The sequence below is a fragment of the Juglans microcarpa x Juglans regia genome, chromosome 6S (genome assembly GCF_004785595.1).
Source record: "Juglans microcarpa x Juglans regia isolate MS1-56 chromosome 6S, Jm3101_v1.0, whole genome shotgun sequence".
NCBI lineage: Eukaryota > Viridiplantae > Streptophyta > Magnoliopsida > Fagales > Juglandaceae > Juglans > Juglans microcarpa x Juglans regia.
The window spans coordinates 21,174,326-21,200,154 of record NC_054605.1 but is presented as its reverse complement, the minus strand read 5'-3'; the positions used below and the strand labels follow the sequence as shown (position 1 = coordinate 21,200,154).

Below are 25,829 nucleotides of genomic sequence, written 5' to 3'. Positions count from 1 at the left end.
AGAGCCAACACAAATCCAAGTGCAAATTGCCATATTATCGTTTCTCAAAACAGACAAGGATTGGGGCATTTTCCTTGTTTTATTCAAAAACTTTCCTAAGAAACCCCGTTACCCCGTGCAAACAATACGTCTCGAACTATAATTATCATTAACTACAACAAGACCAACTCTATTTTCATCTGAATAAGAAAACAAAAACAAAAACAAAATCCAATAGCAGCCATGGAGATTCTGAAAGCAGCTCTCATCTGCAGGAGCAGATTTTGAAGCCATTCTCTTCCATCGTTTATTTTATGTTACATAATGAGTCTGATTTTAGAACCCGGGGATTCTTACTGCTTTGCCTGCAAAGTTACAACATTTAACCATATTTAATCAATCATAAATAAATATTTTTTATTCAATAAAGCTATTATTAATAAATTATGGACAATCATCATCGACTTAATAGAGAGAAGAGAGAGAGAACAAGGAAACACCTGGGAATACAAGAAGGTTCCAAGGATTGCAATGGCAGCTCCAAGTGCATTGATGGGCTGAACCGGCGTGTGGAAGATGATGATTGAAGAGACTATGACAGATATTCGTTTCATGGTGTTTCCAATACTAAATGTCAAGGGAGAGATCTGGTCGAGGGACATGTATGACACCTGGTTGTAGAGATGATAGAAAACACTCTGGGCTGCCAGCCACCTATTGTGTACAATGTTTTTAACCACACAATTAGTAAATAGCAAGGGAAAAGGAAACTAATATCATACTTTCCCACAAAGAACCCAATCAAAACAAAGAAATACAATGAATACGTTATGTGACAAACATTATAAGATGCTACTTTGCAAGAAATTAAAAAAACAAGAGGGTCTAAGGCACCGCACCATAAGTAAGATCAAACACCTTAATCATAATTCCAAGTATGATCCAAGATTATCCCATATGCTATTATGTAGAACCATCTGCAATGAAGGTGCATGATGAACAGCACGAAATAGTATCTCAAATCGAACTAGGTCAAACAATGGTTGGATGGATCATCAAAACTATCAAAACATTATGTATTTAACTATATTTAAGAATTTTTCCCTTTTTTCTTTCCTCAGTTTGCTAGAAGATATTTGACATTAAGCAAATTTGACAGTGCAAAATATATTAAGAAAAAAGAGTCAGACTCAAACTGTGAAATTGATAGTTCATACAATATGTAGAAAAAGAAATCAAAGCATATCCATATTCTCAAAATATAGTCTTATGTATTTTAGTTTCGATAAATGATTCACCATTCACTCTATGTACCATGGAGTGCGCGCATTCAGATGCAGTAGAGTGCAACTATGCAACCAAACAAAACAAGGACATTAGAATTGGTAGTTTTCACAAAATTACCATACGAACTGGGGTCCGATCTGAGACATGGTTGTTTGCCAACCAGCTGCCCACATCTGCGGTCCCTCCACAGCAATAGCAAATGGTGTGAGAATTAAAAGGGACAACAGAGACAGACAAGCATAATAGTTCATTCCACTGACAGACTTCCCCTTCATGCCCTTCTTCGAAAATATGTTCCGGAAGACAAACGCCAAGTTTGATATCATAGCCCCCATAAAACCTGAAGCAATGAAAGTAGAGAACGTTAAAGAAAATCAATAAGTTAAGTCCAAACAAACATCATGTTTGATTCATGGGCCCCATGAAACCTGAAGCAATGAAAGTAGAGAACCCCTTGAAGAAAATCAACATGTCCAGTCCAACCATATAACCTCCATTAATGGACAGAGAATATTCCAGAACATAACAAATAATAGCAACAACTAACTGGAAACTCAAAGGTTGGAAAGTAAAACAAAAAGACAAGTTTTGGCACCTAAATATCTTTCTTTTTTTTTTTTTTCATATAAGTGAAGCAAACAGGATAAAAAGCAAAAAGATGAATATTAAAAGCACACAAGAAACCTTACCTTCAAATCGTTTGCGAACAATGTTAAGGCAGAAGGGGAAATAGATATGATTGATATGTTGTTAATTTAGACCGTACAATATTCCCTGACTAAGCTTTATTAAACAGAAGTTTCTGTTATCTGTAGTCAGATAACTAAAAATCCAGAATTGAATGTATCTTTCCATGCCTATTCTAAAAGCCAGACACAACCTACGAGTACATTAGGCAAAGAACAAATACAAATGAAATATCAACATGCTAAGATTATCAATCAAGCAATTGAGTAATAGCGCAAGAGTCGCAAAAAAAGTTTCTTATTTTCTTTACCAATCATGTTGAAGTTGAGCTCAGTCACGGCAGCAAGAGCACAACCACCGATGATGGGAATAAGTGACAGGTAAACTGGCACCGGGAAGCTCTCGCCCAATAGGAACCTCGAAACCAATACACTGAAAGCAGGCTCACCGCTCTTGATGATATGGGTGAATGAAACAGCAACCTTTGACATACTCACAGTTGCCGCAACATGCCCAATTGTATGCGCCACTGCAACCTATTGAAACATGAGAAAACACTAAGATCGAAATCCTTTCCAGAAAACAAAAGAATTCTAGCATCAAAATAAAATACAAGGCATATAGGAACTCCAGAAGCAACAAAACCTCTTATTGGCAGTAGAATGTGGCTAAAGAAATTGAGTCACAATTTATTGAGTTCAGAGGTTTCATCATAAAAAAATTACAGAAAAAAGGCCCCCCCAATCGACCTGCACCAATTTCAGCCAGTTGGCCTACTTCACTTGATAAGTTCATTTTCCTTGTATATTTGAATTTAAAAACAAAAACTCAAAAAACTGAAAAATCACTTTCTTTCTTTTTTCCCTAACTTTCTCAGCAACCAAACAAAGTTTTTTATTTTATTTATTTTATTTTTTATTTTTATAATTTTCATATTCAAGCATATTGTCAAATACAAAAGCAAGTGTCAGATCAAACGCAAAACCACATGAAAAGGCATACAACCTAAAAACTTCATTTTTTTAACTTTCCGTTTACTCCGGTTTCCCACCAACCAAAGAAAACTCAAATTCTCACTAACCGGAAACAAAGTCTTCCAGAACTCAAAATCAGTCTTCGGCGCCTCGGCGATCCTCGTGGCCCAGGAGATCAGCATCATTAGAGAACCACACGCAAGCGAGAGTGTCGAGGTCAGCCATGGGTACGGGTACACATTCAGAACCTTCTTGTTGTAGATATTAAACACCACATTCAAAGCCCACCATGTCGCGAAATACACTCCGATCTTCACCTTCTTCGCCGCCTCCGATTTCGCCTCCTGCTCGACCGGCCTCGAGCTGTCCGCCGCCTCGTAAGCCTCGCATATGACCGAGTCTCTCGGACCTTTCAAACTCAGATTCTCAACCGAGGATACATGCAAAGGCTTCGAAACTGATACAGCGAATCGCTGCGGTTTCTGCAGCGCCGGAAAAAACAGCGAGGATCGCTGAAGCGGCTGTGCCGGAGACCTCTCCCGGAGAAAAAAATCGGAACCATTGATCGTCTTCGTAACAGATTGTCTCACAGAGCAAATCATGGCGTTAACGATGGAACTCTCGAAAGAAAATCCCAATGGTTTTCTGGGTATCTCTTAATAAACGATCAGAAAAATATAAACCTTCAAGGAGATCATGAGCTATGAGACTTTTAGAAGGGAAAGCCAAAACCTTTATGACATTTGAAGAATTGATTGTCAAAATCTTTGGTTTTGACCGAAAACTTTCCAGCGATCACAAAAAAACAAAAATAGAAAACAGTATTGGGTGATGATCTAAAATCACCACGACAAACTGTGAGAGTGTAACTTTGGATGATCTACAATTACGCAAGAGTAAAAGAGACTTCTGGGTTTTGCTTTGTATTATTATTTATATTTATTCATGGTTTCTGGTTGCGTGAGTTTTTTGATCAATATATGACCATCTCATATCAATTTTATCATTATAATTTTTTAAATTTTTATATAAAATATAATAAATAATATTTTTTTAAAATTTTAAAATAATAATATCCAAATTAACCAGCCAATAATGAATTTCTTCTCCGAAATCTCAGTCCAGAGACAAAGGCTGTTGGCAATATTCATGTGACTGGCGGATCTTTTCGGCATCGACGTGCTGGATCAAAGCTCAAACTCTCTTTTTTCTAAAGTTGAAAGAGACAGTGTGTCGGTGTTTGCAAGGCAGGGCTACGCTGGGGCTATGTGCGTAGATTTGAAAGAGTGTCGGTAACTGTCGCAGACACAAATGCCGTCTCGCCACTTAAGGGGTCGTTTGTTTTCGATAACATATCATTTCATCTCATCTCATTTTATTTTATTATTATAATTTTTTTAAAATTTTATATAAAATAAAATAAAAAATTTAATTTTTTTAAATTTTAAAATAAAAATAATATTAAAAAATATATTCTAATAATATTTTATTTAATTTTTTAATTTTAATCTCAACTCATTTCATCTTATCTTTAAAAATAAACGAATCCCAAGTGTAACGCGGATACTTTTTCCGCACACACGAATGACACGCAATTAAATTTTAACATATATAAATAATTGTAGTATTATTTCAATTATTATAAAATAAGAATTTCACATTATTTATATTCAATAATTTTTCGAATCTTATATCTCTAAGAATCATTTTAGGTATCAACCTATAACTGCAGTACACTTCATATTATTATTTTATTTTTATTTTTTTTAATCGCAGCACATCCTATGAACTGATGTGAATAATTTTACTATCTCTGACTAGTGATACTAATTATGACAGAGTTGACAAAAATACAGATAAAAATTAAATGACTCATCGGGCCATCGAGGTGACAAAAATAAATACTATAAAGAGGGCAATTCTCTAGCTTATAAATAAAATATAAAAATAAATACTATAAAGAGGGCGGTAAGAATATTTGAGATATTGTTTCATATTAGATTTTGATAAAGAAAGAGCGAAAAAATTTGAATAAAAATATTTTTTTTAAATAATTAAGTATTGTATTGAGTTGGTGAAGAACAATAAACAAAGTTGAAAAGTTGATTGAATATAATTTGTTAAGATATTTTTTATTTTAAAGTTTAAAAAAGTTACGTGCATTGATTTTTATATTTTATTAATTTATTTTGAAACTTGTAAAATGTATATTAATTTTTATATCTGAGTAATAAAGAGCTAATGATTAAATGAAAATTTGAAAACTTGAAATGAAAAAAAATTGTTGTATATGTGTAATGTTTTAGGAATGAATTAGTCACAAGAAAAGTTGAGAAATGATGAAAAAAAAATGAAAATTCTTGTTTTGCCAAACGACATGCATGACTCTAATATTGGGTCATGTTTAGAAGGACAAAGTGACAATTATTCGAGATTGACAAGTCATCCTGTATTCTGCTGTATGTATATTATAGATCAACGGATGTTTATGATCAATACGATCGAACTATATATATATATATATATGTTAATTCACAAATATGCAAATAACATATTCAAAAGCTACTATATAAATATATAATATCAACAAGTTGAAATAATGATCAGATATATATATATATATATATAGCCTCAAAATATGAATGCTAACGAGTACATGATATGTCAACCTCCATGCATATGCAAAAAACTCAATATGCATGCTTTAGGCTACGTTTGGATACCAAGAGTACCTCAAGTACTCTCACTACTATTCTTTACTTTATTATTAGTTTTCACCTATTTTTTTACTATTCATTACTTTTTACTTACTATTCATTATTCTATTATTACTTTTTCATTACTTTTTCACTACTATTCACAAATATTCTCAACACTTCTCAGATATTCTCACTATCCAAACGTAGCCTTAATCTTTTATTATAGGCAATAATTAACTTGCCTGATCTATAATTCTTAAAAAATACCACAATTATAATGAGTAGCCCAAGAGACAACCCACGCCATGTACGTTTTTGAGTTTTTTCATACAGCATGACACAAAAGTCTAGAGATCATAAAACCGATAAAAGTTAGAACAAATATTACATGAGTACGAGCTTTGTGCAGTACTTTCATAAACAGCACTGCATTATACAGCATGACACAGATACAACACGAAATTATAAAGATCGATGAAACAGCCTATAAATTCAGTATCTAAATATTGCAGCGATCAGCTGCTATTAATTATTATTATTATTATAATATTCCCGGCCGGCCTCTACTTTTCCTTAAGGGAATGGTAAAAGATGCATGCGCATATATATTTCCTGTCGTTTGCTCCACTTCGAGCATGTTCTTCGTACGTAACTGCAGCTACAACAGATCAGACGTTAAAACACAATGCCAAACTGGTGTAAGCTAGATTGATGGGATTGAACTACAGCTTGCTCATGTATGTAGTGCAGTTTCAGCGTATTATCTTGCAGGTAGGGTTAATAGGCGGAGAGATCAGGAGGACATGATTAAGTGAGAAGTACCATGTGATGATGAATCTTGTCATATATATTCGAACAAAATGAAGCCATATATATTGGCATCAAATCCAAACCTTGAAAGAAGAAACTTAAAAAGTACCAGATCAAACCTTGACATCAAAACCCTAGCATTACATCTAGCTAGGCAACAAAAAACCCTACAACTCAAGTAAAGAATATTCAGATATTATATATATATATTACAAGTCGTGAGTGTACAGTGATCAGAAAATGGAAAAGTTTTGACTAAGAACTTACCAGTATTATTTGTAGCTGCAGCTCAATTTTTTGGTAGATTTGAAGTCAGAGCAGCCCTAATAGAGACGATAGTTTCCATGATGATTTTGAACATGATATGTGCTGATTCAGGAGGGACATAACCATCCATCGATGCACGGTCAATGATGTGGAAAGCAACACTCAGAAGACTCCCACTACTGTCCTGTCCTTCCAATGTGGCCTTATCAGGGAGTATAGCAAACCCTGAGGGCAAGATAACCACATGATCTGGGTTTCCACCACTTAAGACCATAGAAATGGCGCAAGCATCGAGTGGTGCATAAACTACATAGGAGCCTGTTGAGTCTGTGTAGCTCTCTTGCAGATACAGGACAGGCGACGACTAGTACAAATAATTAAGAAACATTCAGAAAAACTGCAAGGATATTCAATTTGGTTGAAACGTACGTACGTGCATTGGAATATTAATTATCTAGTAGCTAGGTATTTAAGGAAAAAGGGGGACTAATTCATTCTGCGAAACTTACAATCACTTGCATTATAGAAGTGCGGTTTCCTGGATTCTCTCCATTAACGACGTATGCAAACTCCCGGATTGTGTGTCCATATGAAAGGATATCCCACTATATATATATATGATCATTTGCATTACAAACATGATATTGATTGTTAGTGTTAGAAAGGATAGTTATAGTTCGTGTATGAGTACTACTCAGAGTAATTAATCAGCAACAATGTTAATTGAAAAGAAATATAAACAAATAAATATTGTTTCGGGAGCAATTTATAATAATATACGTAAATAGACCACAATAGTGATAAAAAATGATGGCTTATGCTGCATAGATCATGTAGCTAAATTAACAAAATAGTCAAGTCTTGTAAGCTATTTTAATGGCCTGCCTAGTTAACCATTGGTATATAATTAAATTGGATAATACTAATTAGTATAATTTGTGATTGGATTCTAGATATCATTACTAGTACTTAGTATTAGCATGGGATTGGGTAGCGTTTTGTCTCCATGAATTCTTGAGTACTCAAAGCATACACATGATTAAAGAAAGTAATTCATAGGAGTTTCTACCATTAATATTATATTAACTGACAAATTCCTCCACCCATGCATGCATAGAACCAAAACATATATAATATTTCAAGCAGGGGAGAACATGATAAACCAGAGGTAGCTAGGCATTAACAGGCTAGTTAATAATCTGAGCATACCTTGCTTCGAGTACTCTCATGACGAAGGAAATTGAACAAAAACTTCGGCGAGCCAGGAAGCCAGATGGAAGTAGCAAAAGCAACCGAAGCACCAGGAGGCTTTCCAGGATCATCTACGTTGAATTTGGTCATGATCCTCACATCTTGATCAGCACCAGGAAGTACACGTAATGGCGTCCAAATGTTTGTTGTGGAAGCACTAATATCAGCACAAAAGTTTCTCATCATTCTCTCAGACAGCTTCACCAGACTTGTTCTCCCAGCTTGTGGTATTAGTACTGTCCAATAAGAATTAATTAATAGCCAGCTTGATCATTAAATTGTTTAAACCTCCTTATAAATTAGTAAAGTATATTAATTAGGAGATTTAAAATCATGGACAGATGCATGTGCAAGGAACAAAGTGTATATATATGCTTTTTACCGCCAGAATCAGCTGGGGTGCTTCTAGCCATTAGGGCTGCAAACCGTTCATATTGTCGAGCAATAGTGTTAACCCAACGTGTTGCACCAAATGCAAAACCAGATGTGACTAGTGGCTGAAAAATGTTGGGCACCGCTACATTGTCCACTTGCACATGTTCAACCCATATAACCTAATATTTATAGATCATGATCAAAATCTCAGCAAAAGATCATTGAATGCTACTGAACCAAACTAGCTAGCTAGATATATAACGAAAGTGATCCCACCTTAGAGAATCCATTTCGCGTTTCTGTAATTAAGCAGCCTGATGGTCTTCTTTTAAATCTTATTGAGGGAGTAGGGAATAGGTTTTCCACAGAGACATCAACGACTCCCCAGGTTCCAGGATATAGCTGTTTACAGTACCTTGCAAAATAACTCTTTCGAACTGGAACAAGTGGAGATGGAAGATGAAATTCCGCTGTCATCTGTGTGGAAAAAAAAAATATTTTTATCAGTACTGTTGAATCTTCTTAAAAACTAATTATGGTAAATGAAAGCTTTCGCTAAATTAATATTGACAAAGAACCATAATTATGTGGGCAAATGAGTTTAACAAGAGTGAAAGAAAAAATGAAGGTATATAAAAATCTTTACATTCCAAGTGCATGGTTGATGTCGATCTTTTCAAGATAAGAAAACAATTATAATGATAATGGCTGATACAAAATTGATGTCCTCTCCCATCAACAGCCGGTTGATACATACATGAACATACATACATATATATATGTAAAGATTCTGTTTCGCCTTCGCCTTGCCTATATATAAAGTGGTTGATATATATATAGCTGATATTTCTTCGTTAGAGTATGTATATGTACTGTGTGCGCGTGCACAAGATATGTCATGAACTTTATTAGAACATCGATGTTACGATAACACATCAACTAAGTATGAGATTAGTTGACGGTTTATAAGCTTCTAGGTATCATTCTCTTGTAAGTCGGTTTTCAAAAGTGAGTTTAATATAGTAGGTTCATAACAAATGGTATCAGAACCACCTCACGTATACAGTCCATGTTGGCATGGTTGCAATCGTGCGGCACGAGAGGTGATGCCGGCATGACAATGTTCGCCCGAGGCTAGGAAAGACCTAACGCACAGCTAGCCCGTGTGAACGCTGAGACCGCCGTAAACGTCAGTTGTGGAGTGTGGTGGCTGTTACAATCCTACATCAACTAAGTATGAGATTGATTGGTGGTTTATAAGCTCCTAGACACCATTCTCTTGTAAGTTAGTTTTCAAGAATGAGTTCTACCTAGTGAGTTCATAACAATCGAGTATGCATGAGTGTACGTAATATATAAGAAGATCGATCAACATTAAATTTATTGATCAGTTTTCATTTTTTTTCATAGTATGAGAACCTATAAATTATCAAACGAGTAATGCTAGATAAATATTAGGGTGTGCAAACTGATTAGTGCATTTATTCTGAAAAAAAAAAAAGTGGAGTCCAACGTTAAAAAATGATTTTTTTGTGTGGATTTTAGGTTTATTCAATTTTTTTTAAAAGAAATGTATGAAATTTGGATACCTTATAACTGTAAATATCATTTCTCTTATCAAATATATCTAATATTAGATCTCAATTCAATAGTACTACTATATATATATAATAATCTTTTTTACAGACTTAATTTTATAAAATGCAGTCATGTATATAAGTACGGATTCTGTCTCCATAATTTAGTACTCGTAGTGATCTGCATATATATATATATATATATATATATACATACATACATATATATATATATATATATATATATACATGTATTATGTATGCATGCAAGCATTTGAAATGGGGAAAAGATTTATGTTACCACTTGTAGCGTTCCATCATAGTTCCCTTCCATTCCTTTTGAGAATAAGACTCCAAGTATCACTGCTTTGGAAACGATATTGGCAAACACCGATGACCACTGTTTCTGATAATTATCAAACAAGGGAAAGAATTATATATATGCATGCAGGGGCACTGGTGATCATATATATAGTACTGCTATACACGAGCTTGATATATTGATCATGAAACCTATGAAACTTAAGTACTGGAGAAAACAAATTAAAACCTACCAAATCCATAAGCAATTCAACAATGCTGAGTGGATTTACTCTAATAAGACCAGTTTTACGTGAAGCTTCAGTGTGCAGAGGTTCTGGTCCTAGTAATTCCTGAGGCAAAATCGGCCTGTATTCACTTTCAAACGAAGACCCGGAATTGGTACTAGTGTCCAGACTAATTGGCAGACGTTGGGGTTCTCCGACCTCAACCATTTTCATTATATCCATCAATGTGGCATCAATATGCCCGAATTCCCTCATGTATTCTAAGTCACTCAGAACCTCAGTTTTTCCATCTTCTTGGAGCTGCCATAAAGGTGCTCCAGCGAGGGCTTTTTTTGCTAACTCTTCCATGGCTGAAACAGCAACCTCAGTGATTTTCATCTTGTTTTCCTCGGCAGACACTGAGACTGCCATAAGAAGGTCACTTGCTCGTTGAATGTGAGCATTTGAGTTTGAACCACAGTCTGAGTGGTAATGTTGATGATCAGGTGATTGTCGAGGGGAGCGGCCAGCACCTTCATTGTTTTGTGAACTGCTGCCATTTTCCTGTAATTGGGGCAGCTTTAAATAAAAGAAAAAGAGTATGAATATGTTAATTAAGAACTTGTGATCGATAGACATCCAGAAATTAACATTCCACAATCTGCACCAAATCCAAAAACCAGGAAAAAATGAAAAAAGGTTAACAATATGCAACATGAGAATATCAAATTGTAGACACAAGATCGCCATATATGATACATGCCCACAGTTTCATGGAAAGTGATCAAAAGCTGGGAGCCAGAGAAAGAAATCAGACCTATAACAAGAGATAAAAACGATTCTGAAAAAGGTACCATATATTGATTTTCTTCTTTTCTGATTAATCATCTTCAGTTCTTAATTAGAATTCCAGGTTAGGGTTTTTCCCCATTGGGAATATGCCAATATATACTAGTTTCAAGGGACTTCTACAGTAGATCCATGTTTATAAAATCGAGGTTTTGGTTTTAGGGTTCTCTTTAAAGACTGCTTAGGCTAGTTATAATTATATATAAGCCCAATTTACCTTTGAAATCTCATAAGGCTCAAACCCTAATTGGCCGCCTTCAACCTCCATGATCTTCTCTCTTGAAATTAGTGGAGACTCTTCCACATCACTGTATACCAAAAACCCTAAAGCCTTTAGAATCAAATAATTTACAATAAGACGATGCCCGCAACATTAAAAAAACACACACAACAATATATATCAATTAAACACGTGCAAGATGTTGATCTCCATCTCCATAAATTGTAAAAGACCTACTTCAAATCTTCAAGATCATGAGCACTGCTGTCGGTACTATCACTATCCGTCTCAGAATCAGTGTTCTCATGCTCCGTAACATTCATGGAGTCATTGTCATCGGTCTTCCGGGTATCATCACTACCAGACAGTCCAGACCCATCCATTTTCAGTTAGCTGTAACATGTAGAAATACGTATAATCTGCATTATCATTTGTAATCTTATCTTGAAAACATCGACATAAACTACTTGAAATGAAAAGAAAAAAAAAAAGGATCAATTACATGATCGACAAGAGTACACCCAAAAAAAATACATGAAGAATAAACACAAAAAAATTCCAAAAAAAAGAGAAAATCAAGAAAAAAAGTCAGGTTAGATTCTGTTCATACAGATGATAATGATCAATATTGTAACGTATCTCTCTCTCTCTCTCTCGTGCATACCAAGGAGGGTTTGGCAATATTTGATGGAAGTACTTAATTATAAGAGTACTCAGGGTTTTGCACTTGTTGGGCTGAGTGCACTGCCAGGTGAAAGGCACCTGAGACCCTACGCGGCTGTTTGCTTCTCCGTGATTGGTAGGTTTTAGGGGGTCGTACAAGGACCAAGATTTTATCGCTCGCTCACTTTTACTTGGTGAGAGTGCGGGCTTCATATGTGTGTGTATATATATATTATATATATATATATATAATTATAATACCTTTAATTTCAAAGCAAGGAATTTTCGTAGGCGTCTGGTTTTTTTTTTCCCCTTTTGGTCTCTTTCACGAGACCAAATATATTAATTTCGAACATTCCCAATTCAAAATCTAAGTATACATGAATTTGATAAAAAACATAATATTAAAATATATAGTATGTGGTGTGAGATGATGAGTAGCACTACTGTAGCATCTCTCATTTGATATATATATGAATGTCGATCCTCCAAAATAAAGCTTTTTGTGCCGAAAAAATATTGTTAACCAATTGATTATATTATTTTAAAAGATGACTTATTCCCCAATTTTATTGATAGAATAATTATTTTGACGAAGGAATGCCATTTAAAGAAAAAAGAAAAGTTTTGGAGTAGTTAAGAATCAATTAATTATCATCTTAATATATGGTAATTAAACCTTGACTAAAACTATAAGTACTGCCTCAGAAGAGCCAAATAGATAGCTGTAGAATTCTCTCTTTTTGGGGGGTAATTCAAATCTCATTAACCAAAAATGGGATCTCAAAAATACCCAAAGTGTTTTTGCTAAACACAAAGAAATATTGAGTGAACTTTTCTGAGTACAAACCTAAGTCAATACACAGCAAATTCTCCAAAAATACCCCGAGTATTCCATCTGCAGAGAGGCTCCAAAAGTCTATCAAGAGTTGGCATTAATGAACTGTCACAACAAGAGCAGACCACGCAATCAGCATCATCAAAGGGAAACCGGTCGAAGAAATTTCTTTGATATAACGTCCAACATTAGACCAAAGAAGCCAGATATATACTGAGAATAGCTTCAAAGGGAACTCCAGTAGCAGTCAGCATGCGCAGTAGTAGTACCATCAAAAAGGGAAAGTTCAGATGAATGTGGCAACAAAGAACATTTCCAGACAAAATATATACCGCCTTACTTATAAAGCCTTGCAACAAGATGGTGCATGTAGCACATTGATCGAGCACCAGCATCAATTAAACCATCAAGATAACAAGCAGAACATTAATGTACAATAGACAGCATCAAATGACATGCAGCAAAATTATCATGAGCTACAGTACCGAGCTAGGGAAGAAGAGCAAAAGAGGACGCAGCACGGTACTGGACATTAAACTGCAACAAATACAGCTACCTGCAAAAAGCAATTAGTACTCTAAGGACAGCATCAAGGTAGCACGATGGACAGAAGGTAGAATTATCTAATAAACGCTTAGTTTGGATGATTATGGATTCAGATTGGCCATCATATATATATATATATATATTGTTCAAATGTGACGTACGTATAAGGTTATTACCTCTTTCCTTCTGCCCCCAGCTTTCATTCATTCTCTTGCGTTCGGTTACATAATGTAATTTCGTTCGTTTCCATGACATCCAGAATCCAGATGATTTGTCAGAGAAATCTAAAAGAAATTATTAAGATGTAAAATAGTTTTTTACATTTCATGTATTTGTATTTTATTTTATACTTTGCATTTCATTTGTATTTACTTTGGCTGGTTTATTTAGCTCTTAGTATAAATAATTGTATTAGTTTTATTTTTACTCACTTGGACATTTGGGTAGTTTAGGTATTCATCAATACAAGAACCTTCTAGTTTCCTATTCTTGATATGGTATCATACTTTTTTTAGGGTTTGCTTTTTCTCTTCTCCCTCATGGCAACAGCTGTTCTAAATTCTTCTTCTTCTCAAGATCATGTTGCGAGTCCCTTCTTCCTCCAACCCAGCGATAACCCTGGCATTGTTTTGGTCACGGAACTCTTGCTTGGAGACAACTATCACACCTAGTCTCGTTTGATGACTATGGCCCTTTCTGCAAAAAATAAGTTCGGGTTTGTGGATGGTACGATTCTTAAACCAGACTCCACCAATTCTTCATGGTTACGTTGTAATAATATGGTCATTTCTTGGTTACTTGACTCAATTTCTTCTGAAATCGCTGCTAGTGTATTGTATGTTACCACTGTTTTTAAGATTTGGACCGATTTAAAGGAGCGATTCTCGCAAAAGAATGGATCTCAGATTTTTCAAATCCAGAAATCGAATTCGACCTTGTCTCGGACAACTTTCTGTTAGTGCTTATTTCACTCGATTAGAGGCTCTTTGGGATGAATTGGTTAATTACAAACCAATTCCTATGTGTTCTTGTGGTGCTGTGAATATGTTGAATTCTTATATTCAACATGAGCGTATTTTACAGTTCCTTATGGGACTTAATGAATCTTTTGCTTTGACTAGGACTCAAATTTTGTTGATGGAGCCCTTGCCACTGATTAACTAGATTTTTTCTCTTGTTTTTCAGGAAGAGCAACAGAGATAAATTTTTGTTACTCCTCATCTTGCTGATGCTCATACTTTTGTTGCTAACTCTGATACTTCGAGATCTGTAAAACCTTTTCTAAGAAAGATAGACCAATTTGCAAGTATTGTGGAATAACTGATCATATTGTTGAGAAAAGTTACAAACTCCATGGTTTTCCTCCGGGGTACAAGCAAAAGCCGCGGCAGTAGTACATGGCCAACCAAGTTATCCTTAGTGATAATTCTTTAGCAGCATCTCCATTCTCCTTGACTGAGGCATAATATTAGCAATTGTTGTCTATGCTCACTCTCAATCCTCAGACCTCAGCATAAGTATGATGATTCTAGCCATGTGATGAATGTTGTAGCTTCTTCTAAACATTTTCTGGTATGTGATGAATGATTCTAGCCATGTGATGAATGTTGTAGCTCATTCTTTTTCTGGTATTTTTTCATCTAAACATTTTGTTTTTAACTCTAATAGACATACTTCATTTAATCCTTTTAATTCTAGTTGGATACTTGATACGAGGGTTGCAGACCATATGGTCTCCTCAATTGATTCTTTTACAAATGTCATTCTTGTTCTAAACACTTCTATCAGATTACCAAATGGTCAATGTGTTCTTGCTATACATATTGTCACTATTCATCTTTTTGAACATCTTGTTCTTAAATATGTTCTTTGTGTACCTACCTTTACTTTTAAATTGATTTCTGTTAGTAAACTCACCAAATCTCTCACTTGTTGTCTTTTTTCTTTTGACATTTGCTTAATTCAGGACCTGACCACCTCAAGGTTGATTGGAGTGGGTAGACAACAAGGAGGACTCTATATCTTGCAACAACTAGGGACTTTTCTCAACCCTCATTTGCCATTATTTTTTTTCACAATAAACATTGTAATAACAATGCTACTTTGTTATCAAATGCCTGTTTTGCTTTGTCTAAATGTTCATTGTTTCACCTTTGGCATAATCGATTAGGACATCCATCTATTTCAAAAATGTATTTCTTGAATAAAATTGTGCCTAATTTGGTTGTCTGATGACCCTTGCATTGTTTGTCCACTAGCCAAACAAAGAAAGTTGCATTTCCCAAATAATAACAATCTCTCTGACTCACCTTTTGACCTTGTTCATTGTAATGTTTGGGGTCTCTTTTCAATCCCTACTATTGAAGGTTACAATTTTTTTTAACAATTGTTGATGATTGCACTAGCGCTACTTGGATTTATCTTTTCAAGAATAAGTTTGAAGTTCCTCTTTTAATTCAAACATTCTTTAAGATGATCAAAACTCAGTTTAGTACAAAGATTAAAAAAAAAAAAAAACCGTATTGATCATGGTACTGAATATTTTTTATCTTCATATCTCATATCCAAAGCCATTACTGCTGGTCTCCGCCGATGACAAATTAAGGCTTTTAAGCAAAAAGCATAGCTAGCGCAATAATCAATATGAAGGTACCATAAGCATGCAGCCAAACATGCAGTGACATGATATATAACGAGATCGATCAGGAAGATACCAACACATGCATGATGAATTATTATAAGCACCATTGAAGTACTAGCCGAGGCCCAATTCATCAACGTATACGTATATACGTACACCAAGCTGCAAGTCATCGAATATTTATTTCTTAGTTGTTGCATCCATTGCCTTTTTTTTCAATCTCTGGTGGAAATTAGCTGCATCTATTTATTAATTAATATGTAGGCCTGAATGCGGATAAGTTATATGTGGCCAAACTCGAATGCAGTGGAATTGATTTCATTAATTATTTTTGTTTTTTTTTTTTTGGGTTGTTTTATTCCATTTAATGCATGTTTTCTATAATGGTTTGTGAATCAAATTCACAAATATATTTAAAAAAAAAAGACAACATATAATTGGCATATTTCACTAGAAATGAAAATATATGATCCCGTTCCAAGATTTATATCTATATATATATATATATATATATATATTAGTAGTATTAAATCCTAAAGAGCCTGGCCGCATCATGTTATTTTTCTCTCTCCAAATTTGACCGCCTAATTTGATCGACTCAGATTATCAATGTAAACGAGCACAACTTCAAAGCACACTCTTTTACCTAAAGGTTTGCATGCAAAACTTTCAAATCACTCTCGACCAAGTTATTCATGACTTATTCCAGTATCGATCTTTCATGTCATGTCAGGCCGGAGCTAGCAGTACGTGGAACCTAAACCTATGTATTGTAATTGACATATTTAATTCTCAAAAAAATATACTAAACTATTATGATAAATTATATATCTTGCCATTTTTCCTATTAATGTAAAAAGATACTCCTCAAGTTTTTATGATCTGTTAATTCTTCCTACATGATAAGAATTTCCGTGTATTGATTATGATGAAAACATATATAGGAAGCTGCGCAGCCAGGTGAGAGTTTCTTCTTCTTCTTCTTTTCTTTAATTTCTCTTCAATGTATTTGTAAACCTTAGTGAAGCAAATGTGTTAATGTAGTATTTTGCACACTTTTGGGTCTGGTTCCAAAAACTCGGGTTTTCGGATTTTCACCTGCACCCTTGAGCAAATACGGAGAATAGGGGGTCTTGATGATGGCCGGTGAGTCTCTGATGCTAAAGTCAATATATCTCTTTAGTAGTTTGTGCATAAACTTAGAGGAATTAGAGAGAGTTCTTCGTACCTGAGGATCGGCTTTTATACTAAGTTTCTAGTAGGAATCACCCGTTCCTGACTCTGAGGAACTTATGTCATTTCTACTGTTCCTTTGTCAAAAATTCTATTAATGCAGCGTGACTTCTAGGGCGACGTCATTAATGCGGTGTGGCTTCTGGGGCAGCGTCATTAATGCGGCATGACTTCTTGACTTGCTTTACCCTGCGGACATTCTCTGTTAGGCTCATCCATGCTTGCTGTCAGGAGATCAAGGGTTCTCCCTATCTTCCGTCCACTTGTCTGTGCAGGTTTAAGAGGGTAGGGTGCCCTCAGAAAGGTGTCAGGGTGGCGAGTCCCATCTAACCCTACAGTCCACTTTCCCCATGCATGAGTTGTTTCGGAGATGAGTTTCACTCATGAGCAGAGTATTCTGCAGAGGCTCACTGACTCCTTTTAGGAGAGACTCGTTGGTCTTGGTTGGGCTCTCGGGCCTACTTCCTAGTGACCCCTTGTGGGCCGAGAGGGGAAAAACCCCCTTACAAAGTGAGTAATTAAGATCCTAAGATTAAAATTTTTTGGTACGTATTATTGGAAGTAAACAATCTTAAATTAAGCTATAATCTAAGAAATTAAATTAAAGGGCGCCAAAGCTAGTCTAAAAGATTGGTCTTATTCAAATTAACATCAGTTTTCTTCTGATCATCATCATCATGAACAATTCAAAAATTAGAAGTTCGGAGACTCATGATTGTCTGCGTGCAACTTTCGCACTTAATCATGCCATGTATTGACAAGCACTAATTAAGGCTTACGTGTATGAATTATATGCCATTAATGTCCCATTTCTTGCAGAATGCTCTTAGCCCTGCAGATAATGACATTGAACCTTGAAAGAGCTAGCCATACCTCTCGAGTCTTCCCTAACCATGACAAAAATCATGCGTACGTATTAATAGTACTATACGTTAGCTTGCAGCCGGCTCTATTAAAGAGCACTATCAATGACTTATTCATCTTTATTTTCATTTTCAGAGTTGCATAATATATCTTTAAATTTATCTATATTGATTTATGCATCTTTAAATTTTTACAAAACTATGAATAGTTGAAGAAGCACTATTCACTTTCCAAATATTATTTTTAATGTTTTTTCTCTCTCCTATATATCTATTAAAATCAACTTTATGGAATTTGTATTAAAATGATTTTGATATATAAAATTTGTATTAAGTTAATGATCAAACAAAGTGTTTTTTAGTACATGTTAATAATATTTATTGATAAAATTGAGCATTTTGATATATGAAATTTGTAATATTTAAATATATAGAATTTATATTTTTGAGCACATGGTGCTAATTGTAAAATATATAAAATATATAAAATAATAATAATAATTTTAAGAAAAAAAATTAAAAATAATAATATTTTATTATTATTTAGTTCAAAGATTTATATATAATCCAACGTGGGATTTTTCTTAATATTAATATAAGTGGTCAACTCAATTCACTTCTCCGTATATCGATCATTAACCAATAATTAGAAACTACACTGAGAGTCTGAGATATTGTCCCATATATATATAATATATATAACCCCGCTTTATCAGTTTATCTTCTATTTATTTTTAATAACGAAACTTATAACGCACAAAAAAAAAAAAAAAACTATGAATTTCTGATCATGACTTAAATAGAGCATGCAGGCCAGGGAGCATGCATATGATAAGGCGTGCACCCGGCCACTTTTTAGGTTAACATCCATATATCTTAGATATACGTGAGCGAATTAAATGCTTGACCTCATGCATTATTAGGCCTGCCTTGTTTGACATGATTTACATTTATTTTTTAATGAGAATCAAATCTGCCTAAATCTTCAGGTTAAGAATTGATGTCATTCCGCTTGCTAGCTGCTGCAAAGTCAATAATGAATATAGAAATTAGTGCCTCAAAGATGGTATACTTAATTTGCATGTATACTTTTTTCTTAATTAATAATGTAGCATAAAATTTGTAAAATGAGTGATTGTCCGGGCCAGATTTAAAGGATAGTTTCTTGAACTTACATGTGTATATATACATATTTATATAATTGAGCTAGTGAGATACATGCATGTGTGAAATATATAGGAGAATTAATAGAAGAGAAATGTTTTAGCTACAAATAAATATTAAAAAAATAAACTTATAAACTGACGTGATTTAAAAGTAAATACGAAATATAGGTACTACTGATTAAAAACGTAGGTTTCAAATTAAAGCTAGCTTATAAGCAGGCCATCATGATCGACATAACCAACTTTTGGTTCGGACTATATATATATCGAAGTCAATAGTCTGATCAATACATTAGATGGAATTCCATTCGTCCTATATATTTGATGGCCAAATGCAATTAGTTTGTTCTGAAAAGGACCGATTCCTAGAAAATGGAGGGGTGGCTAATTAGTTTCTAATTTCCACATGCACGTCCTTTTGAACGAAATGTGGGGCGGCTAGCTAGTTATAAACTTTTCTTAAATGTTTGAGAGATAGTCTCATTCCACAAAGTAATAGTAGTTGTCTGGTCCAATCGATAAATTGACTCAAAAAATATATTTTATTGTCATTTATCGTCAACAATATTTAATGGTACTGCGCCTATCTCTCTCTCTCTCTTTGTAGAACTGTCCATTATATATTAATGGTGGGTACTTTGGGGCATGGCTGACAAATCAACAAGAGAAAGATTTATATTTTTGACTTTTGAGAGAGAGAAAAAAGGGATATGGAAAGGTGATAACCGGTAATTTTACTTACAAAAGGATTTTATAAAAATAAATTTTTAAACTGTCTTGATACTTTTATGTGATACGTTAAATTATAAAATTAATTTTATTATAAATTAAATTTAACGTATCATATGAATTAATTATGTTAGATTGTGAGTTTACTTTTATAATATCTCTTTACGGGTTTCATTAGATTGCCAAAAACTATATATATATGACATATAGCCTTGGTTCGAAGGCCGCAATTAAGAAGATATAGTAGAGGTCATGATCTTTGAATAGGGAGAATGGAACCTTGTTGGAAAAGAAGATCATACATTTTGTGCAACCTAGGCGGCTAAATCATTGTACTGAAACCATCGGATCTCGAGTGGAATATGTAATGGAGGAGTAACAAATTATCTCAGGAGACAAACAAATAAATCACCATAGAACTGGTCCAAAGCGATCACTTTTAAGTACTGCAAATGTCAAACCTCTCTCTCTCTCTCTCTCTCTCTCTCTCTAGCATCTAAGTTTAACTTCCCCAACTTCCTATATATGACCCACAAGAATATTCTAATTAAATGGATCATATGCTTCAACATTCTCAATACTTTGTTATTTTATTTATCTCTATATATGCGTCCTAATTAGAGGGCTCTCTCAAACCGGCTTCCAAAACAACCTCATGATTCATCCTTTCTTCCATCTTCTATTGCTTTTTGGATGGAAAATTCAACGAACTCTATGAACAAGTGTACTTCCATTTGTTCTGATCAAAGAAGTGCCTCTGAATCTCCAGAGGAGAGTGGTTGGACTATGTACTTGGACGATTTCTCAGTCAAAAACAGCAGAGAACAATACAGTTATTGCTCGTCTGGTTTTGAAAACTCTTCTCTGGTTTCTGATGCTGCTAATAATTCTTTGGCCGGAAAAAGGTCTGATAGAAGTGAACAAGGTGGAAGCTTGTCTATGGTTAAAAGTAGCAACAGATCGAGCTTCAAGAAGAGGAAAACAAAAGGAGCTTTGGTAGATGATCACGATGCTTTAGAAGATACTGCTAGTTCTCCAAATTTGAACAGTACCACTCCGGCCGAGGTCTGATTTGTTTGATCTCATATTCTCTTTTTCATAGTCAGATTAATTCTTTATTAATCTTAGTGGGAATAAGAATTAATAAACGATGATTATTATTATTATTTATCAGGATTTCAATAGGTATATATGTACTATATATATATATGATCATGAATAAATCTTTTAATTTCATACTCGCATATTAATTCTCCGGGAAAAAATAAAACTTCTTCTTCTTCTTCTTCTTCTTCTTCTTAATTTGGTGGCCCGTGGCCGTGATGAATGATTTCATGTACATTACCTAACAATTAGCTAGCTGGTCCTTTAATTTGTAATTTGTTTTCAACAGGAGAAAGCTGTCCGCATTTCAGTAAAGATAGATGAGAGATCAACTGAAGTAGTGGGTTTTGTTGAAAGAGATTGTTGCGACTGCGCAGAAATATTGAAGAAGAGGCCGGGCCTTTGCTTAGCTCCTCTGTCAAGGATAATGAACTATTTTGGATGATTCCAGTTTCCTCATGATGATCTGTACAATATATATCAATGCATCTCTCTCTGTGATCTGATCTGTGCACGAACAAAAGCATATATACATATATCATGCTGATCAGCTAGATGTTGTACGTTGTATGTAATCAAATTGAGTGACATTATTACTTATTTTGAGATCCATTAATTACACTGTAAAAAAAATAATTATTGGTGACAAATGATTTTTTATGAAAAAGATTATTTATCATAATAATTTACTCATTTTGATAGAAAATAATTATTTTTTATCAAAAATATATAATTGAGATAAGTTTTTTCTTGTGATGATTGTCTATGCAAAAACAGAAATTAAGAACTGTTTTTTTATATAAAACAAACTCATATATTATAATTAAATGATACAGAAATAAAACAAACTCATTTCCTACAATACGAACAACGCATCACCACAAGAGCTTGCTAGTCTAAATATTATCGTCTCCACATCTAATTTTAAAAGAAAAAAAAAAAATTAAAGAAAGAGATATTCTTCAAGCTGCTTTGGGCCGGCACGAGGATTCGGTCAAGTACTCATGTTATAAGAGACAAAACAGCTCTTTTTTTTTCGGGCGTATATAAAATTGTTTAAGGTAGAGATGATCAGTAGACTGTACTTAAAAGATTTAATTCCGAAATTAATTAGGAGGATGGATACGATGTTTGGCAGTCTAAAAAAGACAAAACGGCACTTTTTGTTATCTCTAAACAGTAAACAGGTTAAGGGGACTTCCAAGCATTTTCGAATGTTTAGGCTGTTCAGTACAGGTCAGCATTAACTCAAATTAGGTACGAAAACAAAATAATTGTTTAGATTTGAGATTTGAGTTTATACTGATTTGGTTATATAAAATTAATCTCTCTCATCTTATTTTATTTTATATAATTATTATAATTTTTTTAAATTTTTATATAAAATATATTAAATAATTTAACTTTTTTAAATTTTAAAATAAAAATAATATTAAAAATTTTTATTATAAAAATATTTTATTTAACTTTCAACAAAATATTTATCTCATCTGAACTATGTAATCATATGAGTTAAGCTCAATTCATCTTATATAATTATTAAATTTTTTAAAATTTTTATATAAAATATACTAAATAATTTAACTTTTTCAAATCTTAAAATAAAAATAATATTAAAAATTTTTATTATAAAAATATTTTATTCAACTTTCAACAAAACATTCATCTCATCTGAACTGTGTAATCAAATGAGTTAATCTCAATTCATCTTATATAATTATTATAATTTTTTAAAATTTCTAAATAAAATATAATAAATAATTTAATTTTTTTAAAATCTTAAAATAATAATAATATTTTATTTAATTTTTAATTTTCAACTCAACTCAACTCAATTCACCATTCAAACCTAACCTAACCTAAGTTAGAAAAAAAAAATATAACTTAAATTAGGAACGAAAACAAAATAATGCGCATCCGGGGAATCGAACCCCGGTCAGTACCGTGGGAGGGTACTATGATACCACTACACTAGATGCGCTTGTTGAGGATTTCGCTCTTAGGTTTTAGATTTTAAAGGTGTTTTTTACAAATCTTTACAGGCTAGGTAAAGAGCAGAGCGTGCCAGAGATCGCTCCTATAATTGTTCGCTTTTTCAGCATCAAAACTGATCGATGGTGGTAAGTTCTCGAACTTTTAACAAATATTAAAAAACCCTTTGTACTTTCGAGTATTCCAAGCAACAATCTTGAGTAACTTCCTTGTTAAATTATTGCTGATTTCCTTGGAGCAGAACATTTAGTTAAGAAAAATGATTTAACTATAAAAAGATTCGACAAAAGAAACTGACAAGATTTTATATTATATGCTAAATTTAATTTATTATAAAAGTAGTTTTACAATTTAACAAATCATATCAAACTATGTCAGTTTGTGGATTTACTTTTATAAAATCTCTTTCAAGCTGTAATACTTCTTGTTTGAATTTGATTTCCTCTTTTACAGATTGTAGTTTTTGTGCTGTTATTAGCCTGGTTTTCTGGAAGTGAAGTTGTTCCATTGCTGCCTAATTGGCTCAAGTTTTGCGGTCTCCACCATTGAGAATTATCATTGTGGAGATAAATTTGTGGACTCTTTTTATCTCTTATTATATTCCTTTGTTGTATTTGATATCATGATTCAGATCGAAATAATGAAGTTTCACTGCATAACATCTTTGAATCTGACTGTGTCTATGAGGCTTCACTCCCCATTCTGTTTTTCAAATAGTTAAAAACAGAGATGATAACATGGGGATCCCGTCAATTAACTGAAGAGTAAGAGTACACAGCCCACAGCAGCTTGATCAAATGTATGTACAAATGCAAAACTCCAAATTGAGCATTCACAGTGTACAAATCCATTTATTTCCTTATGTACGTACAAATGTTCTTTTATCAAACACACCAACTAGCATTTCACTGTCAGCTTATTTCTCAACTATACAACAAGCCATTCAACCTTTGAAAACCCAGTTGAAATCACTGAGCTCAAGGTCTGTACGAAAATCAATGGAGATTACAAAAAAAAAAAAAAAAGAGGAAAAAAAGTCAACTCAATTATGCAAACATATTCATGCAGAGAATAATAGAAGAAGAGATGAAGCAGTGAATGCTCCAAGGGAACTGATAGAGCTAATTGAGATTGAAGAAGCTCCACTTGGAGGAGGAGGTTCACTGACAGGAGCTGGAGAGGGGTTTATTTCCACTGTCCCGGCGGGTGGCGACGGAGACTCTTCACCGGCGGGTGCTGGAGCTGGAGAACCTGTCCTTGTTTGGTTGCTTCTATCTGCCAGCACAATCACCACGAATTTTTCATTTTTGAGACAGTGATCTTTGTTGCCGCTTACGAAGTAGAAAGGCCCAGATTGGCTTAGCTTGACGACAGTATTGCCATCGGAGAATTTTTCGATGGGAGCTTCAGTGTTGCAATTGATGTAGTCTTCCTCTTTTACGTGAAGCACTGAGTCTTGGTCAGGTGGATACACGAACACTGCAAGTGTATTAATACAGTTGTTAAATTTAATGCAAGTTATTTAAAAGAATTGATAAAATGCTAAATTTGTTCTTTATCCGCAATTAATCTTGATATCATGCATGCATGCAGTTCTTATACCGATTTATGCAGCTTTTAAAGAATAAAGATTATTCATTATGCTGAATAATCGATTCGACAGCTAGCAAAAAAGTTCCCGGCCGGAAGGAAGTTAAACAAAGATTAAAGCTGATCTAACTTTACTTGTGGATTGAGCTTAATACTCTCAAAATGAAGGAAGCTTAGAATTGAACAACAACTTACGTAGGGAGTCTCCAATTTGAAACCGGTTTTTTTCTGCCCATTGATTATAGTGGACTTCATTAGGATCAGTTGGAACAGTCCAGCCCTTGGAGCCTCCAACTTTGAACTGAGTCGCATCTCCCATCTGCATCAACAGCATGAGACAAACGAGGCCCGCAACATGCAATGCTCTCTTTTTGTTATTTGAAGGGAAAATGTTGTCAGCCATTGTCAAAGAGAAAAGCATTCAAATCTCAAAATGACTTTGTTTTTGCCAAAAAACTGAAATCTCAAACTTAGGTGGAGCTAAAGGGGTGACAGGAATGGTTTGGGGATCGAGGTTTTTGTAGGCCAAGTTGCGTCGAACTTTACAATTTGTGTCAGAGAAGCTTTTGCAACTTTTACTTATTCTTTAGATATCTTAACTTCTGGTGCAAAGCATATGTGCAGTTCATGCATGGTGATAGATAGATGGTTCTGGGGCACTTTTTAATCTATGGATTTATACTTTGCGTAAACATTATCAGGAATATTCATGTCTTGTGCTCTCGGTTAAGCTTAATACTGCATATATCTGAAGAACATCCACGCAAAGCCCAGCTGTCTTCGCACCACTTTCATGGAATTCGCTCAAGAGCTACAGCCTATTTATTTATTTATTTATTTGTAAAGATCGAAGAGGACATGAGTACCCAATTAATTTATTAACAGCTATATATATATATATACAGCTTATGATTTTGCTAAAAATATATATAGTTTCTATCATGATCAGCTAGCTTATTCTC

At 34.0% G+C, this 25,829-nt stretch overlaps 4 protein-coding genes and 1 non-coding gene across 5 annotated transcripts; 1 reads left to right on the top strand and 4 right to left on the bottom strand.

Moving 5' to 3' along the window:
* Window positions 1–9: 9 nt before the first annotated feature.
* On the bottom strand, window positions 10–3,831 carry LOC121237482 (glucose-6-phosphate/phosphate translocator 1, chloroplastic). Its single transcript, XM_041134219.1, has 5 exons — window positions 3,035–3,831; window positions 2,264–2,489; window positions 1,384–1,606; window positions 480–693; window positions 10–344 (listed from the first exon to the last, which is right to left on the bottom strand). Exons 1-5 carry the CDS (start codon window positions 3,527–3,529, stop codon window positions 333–335), a joined length of 1,170 nt encoding a protein of 389 aa, XP_040990153.1. The 5' UTR covers window positions 3,530–3,831; the 3' UTR covers window positions 10–332.
* A 2,179-nt stretch (window positions 3,832–6,010) lies between these two features.
* On the bottom strand, window positions 6,011–12,152 carry LOC121237473 (homeobox-leucine zipper protein MERISTEM L1-like). Its single transcript, XM_041134208.1, has 10 exons — window positions 11,740–12,152; window positions 11,500–11,590; window positions 10,461–10,997; window positions 10,208–10,312; window positions 8,606–8,806; window positions 8,337–8,508; window positions 7,913–8,190; window positions 7,213–7,308; window positions 6,704–7,067; window positions 6,011–6,278 (listed from the first exon to the last, which is right to left on the bottom strand). The coding sequence occupies exons 1-9, from the start codon at window positions 11,883–11,885 to the stop codon at window positions 6,726–6,728; spliced, it is 1,968 nt and encodes a 655-aa protein (XP_040990142.1). The 5' UTR covers window positions 11,886–12,152; the 3' UTR covers window positions 6,011–6,278; window positions 6,704–6,725.
* An 8,578-nt stretch (window positions 12,153–20,730) lies between these two features.
* On the top strand, window positions 20,731–21,885 carry LOC121237490 (vascular-related unknown protein 4-like). The gene is made up of 2 exons (XM_041134236.1): window positions 20,731–21,246; window positions 21,575–21,885. Exons 1-2 carry the CDS (start codon window positions 20,875–20,877, stop codon window positions 21,728–21,730), a joined length of 528 nt encoding a protein of 175 aa, XP_040990170.1. The 5' UTR covers window positions 20,731–20,874; the 3' UTR covers window positions 21,731–21,885.
* Window positions 21,886–23,195: 1,310 nt separating this feature from the next.
* TRNAG-CCC lies at window positions 23,196–23,266 on the bottom strand. Its single transcript has one exon. It is a non-coding gene; the product is annotated as a tRNA-Gly (tRNA).
* An 835-nt stretch (window positions 23,267–24,101) lies between these two features.
* On the bottom strand, window positions 24,102–25,372 carry LOC121237489 (early nodulin-like protein 1). The gene is made up of 2 exons (XM_041134235.1): window positions 25,063–25,372; window positions 24,102–24,756 (listed from the first exon to the last, which is right to left on the bottom strand). The coding sequence occupies exons 1-2, from the start codon at window positions 25,286–25,288 to the stop codon at window positions 24,338–24,340; spliced, it is 645 nt and encodes a 214-aa protein (XP_040990169.1). The 5' UTR covers window positions 25,289–25,372; the 3' UTR covers window positions 24,102–24,337.
* Window positions 25,373–25,829: the final 457 nt, after the last annotated feature.